At 39.6% G+C, this 10000-nt stretch overlaps 1 protein-coding gene across 5 annotated transcripts in view; it reads left to right on the top strand.

Moving 5' to 3' along the window:
• The window catches only part of phc2b (polyhomeotic homolog 2b (Drosophila)), a 115531-nt gene that overhangs the window by 87701 nt on the left and 17830 nt on the right, over nucleotides 1–10000 (top strand). For 3 of the 5 annotated variants that reach the window (XR_009824666.1, XM_062037796.1, XM_062037798.1), the window contains 3 exons: nucleotides 3186–3291; nucleotides 6012–6126; nucleotides 6198–6501. Coding sequence is in view for 4 of the 5 variants with exons in the window: in XM_062037796.1 (XP_061893780.1) it covers nucleotides 3186–3291; nucleotides 6012–6126; nucleotides 6198–6501 (525 nt within the window). In the remaining variant the exon portion in view is untranslated. The remainder of the gene's footprint in view (nucleotides 1–3185; nucleotides 3292–6011; nucleotides 6127–6197; nucleotides 6502–10000) is intronic. The other 2 variants (XM_062037797.1, XM_062037799.1) reach the window with 1 other exon arrangement.

Below are 10000 nucleotides of genomic sequence, written 5' to 3' on the forward strand. Positions count from 1 at the left end.
CTTTTAATGCTAGACATAGGGAGGCCCGAAAATAAAACGTTACAGTAATCGAGACGAGATGTAACGAACGCATGGATAATGATCTCAGCATCGCTTGTGGACAAAATGGAACGAATTTTAGCGATATTACGGAGATGAAAGAAGGCCGTTTTAGTAACACTCTTAATGTGTGACTCAAACGAAAGAGTTGGGTGGAAGATAATACCCAGATTCTTTACCGAGTCGCCTTGTGTAATTGTTTGGTTGTCAAATGTTAAGTTGGTATTATTAAATAGATGTCGGTGTTGAGCAGGACCGATAATCAGCATTTCCGTTTTGTTAGCGTTGAGTTGCAAAAAGTTAGCGGACATCCATTGTTTAATTTCATTAAGACACGCCTCCAGCTGACTACAATCCGGCGTGTTGGTCAGCTTTAGGGGCATGTAGAGTTGAGTGTCATCAGCATAACAGTGAAAGCTAACACGTATGATGTCACCTAGCGGCAGCATGTAAATACTAAAGAGTGCAGGGCCAAGAACCGAACCCTGGGGAACTCCGCACGTTACCTTAACATAGTCCGAGGTCACATTGTTATGGGAGACACACTGCATCCTGTCAGTAAGATAAGAGTTAAACCAAGACAAGGCTATGTCTGACATCCCAATACGCGTTTTGATACGCTCTAATAAAATATTATGATCAACAGTATCCAAAGCGGCGCTAAGATCAAGAAGCAGCAACATAGATGAAGCATCAGAATCCATCGTTAGCAATAGATCATTAGTCATTTTTGCGAGGGCTGTCTCCGTAGAGTGATTTGCCCTGAAACCGGATTGAAAAGGTTCACAGAGATTGTTAGACGCTAAGTGTTCATTTAGCTGCTGTGCAACAATTTTTTCGAGGATTTTCGAGATAAACGGAAGGTGGGACACCGGCCGGTAGTTTACCAAGAGATCAGGATCGAGGTTAGGTCTTTTGAGTAGAGGATGAATAACCGCTTTTTTGAATGCTAGGGGAACAGTGCCAGAGGAAAGTGATAAGTTTATAATATTTAACACTGATGGACCTAATAATACAAAAAGCTCCTTGATAAGTTTCCCAGGAATTGGGTCAAGTAAACATGCTGTTTTTGTCCCATTTACACATTTTAACAATTCCTCCAATGTTATTTCATCAAAGAGAGAGAAACTATTTTGGAGGGCGGTATCCATCGTATACACAGTCGTATCTGTGTTAAGTGTGTTAAGTCGTATCTGTGATTATCAGTTGTGGCTGGGATGCATTGTCTTTAATCTATTTTCTAATGACTTCAATTTTCTTATTAAAGAAATTCATAAAGTCATCTGCTGAGTGGGTGGAGCTACTGGGAGGAGTCCCTTGTTGGGTTAGCGATGCTACTGTACTAAACAAAAATTTAGGATCATTTTTGTTGAGGTGGATGAGATTTGAGTAATATTTAGCTTTAGCTGAGGTAAGCATGCGTTTATAAGTTATTAAACTATCACTCCATGCTTGATGGAAAACCTCAAGTTTAGTCGCACGCCATTTGCGTTCCAGCTTTCTACATGATAATTTCTGGGCTTTAGTTTCTTCTGTAAACCATGGGGTACGCCTTTTAGGGGCCCTTTTTAGCTTTAGCGGTGCTACACTATCAATGGTGTCGCGCAGGGCGTCGTTAAAGTTCTTAGTGAGGTTATCAATAGAGCCCACATAATTTGGGAATGGTGCCATTACTGAAGGCAGTAGGTCAGTAAGAGTCGTCGTTGTGGCAGCATTAATGTTGCGGCTGCTATAGTAGTTATTATTATTATTATTAGTTTGTTGACAATGAGTCAGAACTTCGAATTTTATAAGGTAATGATCGGACATTACTTTAGTGTACGGGAGTATCGTAACTTTGGAGGTGGTGACACCCCTGACAAGCACTAGATCTATCGTATTACCGTTGCGATGCGTGGGTTCATTTATTATTTGTGTAAGACCACAGCTATCAATTATAGTCTGGAGCGCCACGCATGGAGGGTCCGATGCGGTATTCATATGGATATTAAAGTCCCCCATTATGATTATATTGTCGGCGTGCGTCACTAGATCAGCAACAAACTCTGAGAATTCACTGATGAAGTCCGAATAGGGCCCAGGGGGGCGGTAGATAACAGCCAGGTCGAGAGGTAGCGGTGTGACAAACCTCATAGTGAGCACCTCAAACGAGTTATATTTATTATTAAGGTTAGGTGTAAAATTATAGTTTTCATTGTATATTAGTGCGACACCCCCTCCCCTTTTAAGAGGACGGGCAACATGTGCATTCATATAGTTAGGAGGAGATGCCTCATTTAGCGCAAAAAAAATCGTCTGGTTTGAGCCAGGTCTCGGCGAGACCAACGACGTCAAGTTTGTTGTCTCTAATGACCTCATTAACTAATAACGTTTTGGAAGATAATGATCTTATGTTTAAAAAGCCCATATTATAGGTAGTGGGCTGTTTTGAGGATTGTTTGTTGAAATTATTCGAAGTAGCAATATTAATAATGTTGCGTTTATTATGCGTAGTGCACTTTAAATAGTTTCGACCATATCTAGGAATTGATACGACGGGAATTTTCAGATTGTTTGCTTGATGCTGCGATAAACTGAACGCATCATAGTTAGCTACCTCAGTACAATGTATGTCTGCCTCTGACCCAGTCACAAAAGAAAAAACATTATGTGAGTTGTGTTTTATTCTAAGAGAATTGCTATGTGTGCAGGGATTATCTAGCCTGGCGCCGGCTAGTTCTAGTTTAAATGACTTCTTACCCGGACACTCCACGCTTCTTTGGGGATTAGCTTTTCCCTTTGTTGTTAGCCCCGCTCGGCATCCCCGCTTCTGCTTCCGCTCACACCGCTTACGTCTCCTCCGTTGATGGTCCCCGCTAGTACTTGACTCCGCTGCTACAAAGGCCGCTCGATGTAGCCCGCAAAGTATTCCCATGCTAGCGAGGAGGTCCACCGTACATGCATCTTTCAGTCTATAACGACCCGATCTATCCACATCCAAAATTGTCTGTCGGTCGTATGTGATCACGGAGTGGTCATCAATTCAACAATACATGAACATGAATTCAATCACTTTGCCATCATCCATTATTTCTTGTGACTTTGTGTCTGTGGATACAAGAGGGTTCACTATGTGCACCTCAGCACCAAACTGTTCTATTCCACAGAACAGGAGCAAGAACCCAAGCTGACGTGTGAATATTGTGGCTGGGTGGACTTCGCCTACACCTTCAAGGGCTCCAAGAGGTTCTGCTCCATGGTCTGTGCCAAGAGGCAAGTTCTCTGATGGATGATTACTGATTAATCACTACTGTTATTATGATTATTATTGATTAATCATGACTTTGTTCTGCTCCATGGTCTGTGCCAAGAGGCAAGTTCTGACACAGCATAGGAGACCACCGTATCCGTCTCATCAATATATTTCTCTCTGATAGATGATTATTGATTAATCATTACTTTAATACTGATAGATGATTATTATTGATTAGTAATTGCTTTATTACTATTATTATATGTGTGGCAATCAAACTATTATTGATTATTAATTGCTTTATTACTGTTGTCATGATTAATATATGTGGGGGAATCACATTATTATTGATTAACCATTGCTTTATTACTGTTATTATGATTATTATATGTGTGGGAATCAAACTATTATTGATTAATCATTGCTTTATTACTGTTATTATGATTATTATATGGGCAGGTGTCAAACAATTATTGATTATTAGTTACTTTATTACTGTTATTATGATTATTATATGGGCAGGTGTCAAACAATTATTGATTATTATTAGTTTTATAACTGTTATTATGATTATTATATGGGCGGGAATCAAACAATTATTGATTGATGGTTACTTAATTACTGTTATTGTGATTTTTATACGGGAGGTTATCAAACAATTATTGATTATTAGTTGCTTTATTACTGTTATGATTATTATATGGGTGAGAATCAAACAATTATTGATTATTGGTTGTTTAATTACAGTTATGATTATTATTTGAGTGGGAATCAAACAATTATTATTAGTTGCTTTATTACAGTTATTATGATTATTATTTGGGCAGGAATCAAGCAATTATTGATTATTAGTTGCTTTTTTACTGTTATGATTATTTATGGGCGGGAATCAAACAAGTATTGATTATTAGCTGCTTTATTACTGTTATTATGATTATTATATGGGCGGTACTCAAACAATTATTAATTATTGGTTGCTTTTTTACTGATAGATGATTATTATATGGGTGAGAATCAAACAATAATTGATTATTGGTTACTTTATTACTGTTATTATTAGGGATGTCCGATAATATCGGCCTGCCGATATTATCGGCCGATAAATGTGTTAAAATGTAATATCGGAAATTATCGGTATCGTTTTTTTTATTATCGGTATCGTTTTTTTGTTGTTGTTGTTGTTGTTTGTTTTTTTTAAATTAAATCAACATAAAAAACACAAGATACACTTACAATTAATGCACCAACCCAAAAAACCTCCCTCCTCATTCACACAAAAGAGTTGTTTCTTTCTGTTATTAATATTCTGGTTCCTACATTATATATCAATATATATCAATACAGTCTGCAGGGATACAGTCCGTAAGCACACATGATTGTGCGTGCTGCTGGTCCACTAATAGTACTAACCTTTAACAGTTAATGTTACTCATTTTCATTAATTACTAGTTTCTATGTAACTGTTTTTATATTGTTTTACTTTCTTTTTTATTCAAGAAAATGTTTTTAATTTATTTATCTTATTTTTTTTAATAATTTTTTTTAAAAAGTACCTTATCTTCACCATACCTGGTTGTCCAAATTAGACATAATAATGTGTTAATTCCACGACTGTATATATCGGTTGATATCGGTATCGGTTGATATCGGTATCGGTAATTAAGGAGTTGGACAATATCGGAATATCGGATATCGGCAAAAAGCCATTATCGGACATCCCTAGTTATTATGATTATTATATGTGCGGATATCAAACAATTATTGATTATTAGTTGCTTTATTACTGTTAGGATTATTATATGGATGAGAATCAAACAATTATTGATTATTGGTTGTTGTATTACTATTATTATGATTATTATATGGGTGAGAATTAAACAACTATTAATTATTGGTTGTTTTATTACTGTTATTATGATTATTATTTTAGTGGGAATCAAACAATTATTATTAGTTGCTTTATTACGGTTACTATGATTATTATTTGGGCAGAAATCAAACAATTATTGATTATTAGTTGCTTTATTACTGTTATGATTATTATATAAGTGAGAATCAAACAATTATTGCTTATTGGTTGCTCTATTACTGTTATTATGATTATTATATGGGAGATTATCAAACAATTATTGATTATTAGTTTCTTTATCACTGTTATTATTATTATTATATGGGTGAGAATCAAACAATTATTGATTATCGGTTGTGTTATTACTGTTATTATGATTATTACTTCAGCCTGTCGGAATCCGACTGGGTGTCAAGTACGTGCGCCCCCAGCTGGTGGCAGCAAGTACTACACCCTGGATGCTCAGACGCCACATGTGTACTAGTAGGTCATGTGACATGTGTGCAGGTGTTGTAAGAGTAGGTCATGTGACATGTGTGCAGGTATTGTAAGTAAGAGTAGGTCATGTGACATGTGTGCAGGTGTAAGTAGGTCATGTGACAAGTGTGCAGGTGTAAGTAGGTCATGTGACAAGTGTGCAGGTGTAAGTAGGTCATGTGACTTGTGTGCAGGTATTGTAAGAGTAGGTCATGTGACATGTGTGCAGGTGTAAGTAGGTCATGTGACATGTGTGCAGGTATTGTAAGAGTAGGTCATGTGACATGTGTGCAGGTGTAAGTAGGTCATGTGACATGTGTGCAGGTGTAAGTAGGTCATGTGACATGTGTGCAGGTGTAAGTAGGTCATGTGACATGTGTGCAGGTGTAAGTAGGTCATGTGACATGTGTGCAGGTACAACGTGGGCTGCACCAAGCGTATCGGGTTGTTCCGTCCAGAGAAGACCAAAGCAACAAGTCGCTGGCGTAGAAGAAGTCAGACCAGGTCCAGCACGGAGGCCAAGAAGCGGGTACACAAACATTCTTCATACATCTCGACTGACTTCCTGTCCCTCATTGGCGTCCATCTTCACCTCCTCAGAAGATGTCGCCGTCACCTCAGCAGACCGCGGGCGGCTCCGTGTCCTCGCCACAGCCCTCGCAGCCCAGCCAGGAGGAGTCCAGCCCCTGCTCGGACATGTCCAGCTACGAGGGGCCGCCCTCTCCGCTGTCGGCGGCCAGCTCGGGACCCCCGGCCCCGCCGGCCCCAGCGCCGCTCCCCGTCCAGCGGCGGCCCGCTCGGGCCTCGTCGGAGCAGGACACCACGTCGTGTCAGCCCGTGGTCGCCAATGACCCCGCCAGGTGGAACGTGGAGGAGGTGTACCAGTTCATCTGTTCACTGCCAGGTTAGCCCCGCCCACTTCCTCACCTCTTCATCTGTCCACTTCTCTCATAACATCTTCTATTATCATCACTTCTTCTACAAACTTCTTTCTTCTTTACTCAACTCAGGAATGATCGCAATAACTGTATGTATGTATATAAATATTATATTTTATTTATATATATATATATATATATATATATATATATATATATATATATATATATATATATATATATATATATATATATATATATATATATATATATATATATATATATATGTATATATATATATATATATATATATATATATATATATATATATATATATATATATATATATATATATATATATATATATATGTGTGTATATATATATATATATATATATGTATATACATATATATATATATATATATATACACAGTCGTGGTCAAAAGTTTACATACACTTGTAAATAGAGATGCCCGATAATATCGGACTGCCGATTATTATCGGCCGATAAATGCTTTAAAATGTGATATCGTAAATTATCGGTACCGGTTTCAAAAAGTAAAATGTATGACTTTTTAAAACGCAGCTGTACGGAGTACACGGACTTAGTGAGAAGTACAGAGCAGTTGCGTCTCCCAGTCATACTTCCCAACCCTCCCGATTTTCCCCGGGAGACTCCCGAATTTCAGTGCCCCTCCCGAAAATCTCCCGGGGCAACCATTCTCCCGAATTTCTCCCGATTTCCACCCAGACAACAATATTGGGGGCGTCCCTTAAAGGCACTGCCTTTGCGTGCCGGCCCAGTCACATAATATCTACGGCTTTTCACACACATAAGTGAATGCAAGGCATACTTGGTCAACAGCCATACAGGTCACACTGAGGGTAGCTGTATAAACAACTTTAACACTGTTACAAATATGCGCCACACTGTGAACCCACACCAAACAAGAATGACAAACACATTTCGGGAGAACATCCGCACCGTAACACAACATAAACACAACAGAACAAATACCCAGAACCCCTTGCAGCACTAACTCTTCCGGGACGCTACAATATACACCCCCCGCTACCCCCTACACCCGCCCCCACCTCAACCCCGCCCACCTCAACCTCCTCATGCTTTCTCAGGGAGAGCATGTCCCAAATTCCAAGCTGCTGTTTTGAGGCATGTTAAAAAAAACAATACACTTTGTGACTTCAATAATAAATATGGCAGTGCCATGTTGGCATTTTTTTTCCATAACTTGAGTTGATTTATTTTGGAAAACCTTGTTACATTGTTTAATGCATCCAGCGGGGCATCACAACAAAATTAGGCATAATAATGTGTTCATTCCACGACTATATATATTGGTATCGCTTGATATCGGAATCGGTAATTAAGAGTTGGACAATATCGGAATATCTGATATCGGCAAAAAAGCCATTATCGGACATCTCTACTTGTAAACAACATAATATCATGGCTGTCTTGAGTTTCCAATCATTTCTACAACTCTTATTTTTTTGTGATAGAGTGATTGGAGCACATACTTGTTGGTCACAAAAAACATTCATGAAGTTTGCTTCTTTTATGGACTTGTTTCTTCAGCATTGTCCACACCTTTAAGTCAGGACTTTGGGGAAGGCCATTCTAAAACCTTCATTCTAGCCTGATTTAGCCATTATGGACTTGTTTCTTCAGCATTGTCCACACCTTTAAGTCAGGACTTTGGGAAGGCCATTCTAAAACCTTCATTCTAGCCTAATTTAGCCATTGTGGACTTGTTTCTTCAGCATTGTCCACACCTTTAAGTCAGGACTTTTTGGGAAGGCCATTCTAAAACCTTCATTCTATCCTAATTTAGCCATTATGGACTTGTTTCTTCAGCATTGTCCACACCTTTAAGTCGGGACTTTGGGAAGGCCGTTCTAAAACCTTCATTCTAGCCTAATTTAGCCATTATGGACATGTTTCTTCAGCATTGTCCACACCTTTAAGTCAGGACTTTGGGGAAGGCCATTCTAAAACCTTCATTCTAGCCTAATTTAGCCATTGTGGACTTGTTTCTTCAGCATTGTCCACACCTTTAAGTCAGGACTTTTTGGGAAGGCCATTCTAAAACCTTCATTCTATCCTAATTTAGCCATTATGGACTTGTTTCTTCAGCATTGTCCACACCTTTAAGTCGGGACTTTGGGAAGGCCGTTCTAAAACCTTCATTCTAGCCTAATTTAGCCATTATGGACATGTTTCTTCAGCATTGTCCACATCTTTAAGTCAGGACTTTGGGAAGGCCATTGTAAAACCTTCATTCTAGCCTGATTTAGCCATTCCTTTACCACTTTTGAGGTGTGTTTGGGGTCATTGTCCTGTTGGAGCACCCAACTGCGCCCAAGACCCAACCTCCATGCTGATGATTTTAGCTTGTCCTGAAGAATTTGGAGGTAATCCTCCTTTTTCATTGTCCCATTTACTCTCTGTAAAGCTGTTAGTTTCAAACACTATTAAACAGACAAGAAGCAAGGAATCATGCAGAGATAGTTCAATTTTGCTCAATGAGGAGAGACGTATTGGGCTGTACACTCAGTTACAGTTAAAGTACCAATGATTGTCACACACACACTAGGTGTGGTGAAATTTGTCCTCTGCATTTGACCCATCCCCTTCTTCACCCCCTGGGAGGTGAGGGGAGCAGTGGGTAGCAGCGGTGGCCGCGCCCGGGAATCATTTTTGGTGATTTAAGCCCCAATTCCAACCCTTGATGCTGAGTGCCAAGCAAGGAGGTAATGGCTCCCATTTTTATAGTCTTTGGTATGACTCGGCCGGGGTTTAACTCACAACCTATCGATCTCAGGGCGGACACTCTAACCACGAGGCCACTTAGCCACTAGGCCAACCTACGCCCTAAGGCACAGCCCACGTGCTCCACTGTTTATTCGGGAGGTCCCTGGTTAATTTCAGCAGCCCCAGTTAGACACAATATATGATTATTCAGAAATGGAAATGTGCTGACACTCGTGATATCGCCTTGTCTCTGCTTTGTCTGCGTCAAGGTACTCAATGTTCGCCCTTGGCAGTCAGCAGGCCGCGTCTGGACAAACACGCTGATACGAGACGACTCGCAATCCAAGATTGCAAGTTGTCCCTTTGCACAGATGGAAAAGTACAACTTCAGCACAATTGATAATAACTATAGCAACGACCTTTAAGCATAAGAGTTGTGTGATAACTTACACATAATTATTCTAACAAAAGAACCAGCTCCATTGCCAGCAAAACAGGCCCAGAGCATAATACTACCACCACCATGCTTGACGGTAGGAATGGTGTTCCTGGGATTAAAGGCCTCACCTTTTCTCCTCCAAACATATTGCTGGGTATTGTGGCCAAACAGCTCCATTTTTGTTTCATCTGTCCACAGAACATTCCTCCAGAAGGTCTTATCTTTGTCCATGTGATCAGCAGCAAACTTTAGACGAGCCTTAAGGTGTGGCTTTTGGAGCAAGGGCTTCCTTCTTGCATGGTAGCCTCTCAGT

The sequence above is a fragment of the Entelurus aequoreus genome, linkage group LG26 (assembly GCF_033978785.1).
Source record: "Entelurus aequoreus isolate RoL-2023_Sb linkage group LG26, RoL_Eaeq_v1.1, whole genome shotgun sequence".
Taxonomy (NCBI): Eukaryota; Metazoa; Chordata; class Actinopteri; order Syngnathiformes; family Syngnathidae; genus Entelurus; species Entelurus aequoreus.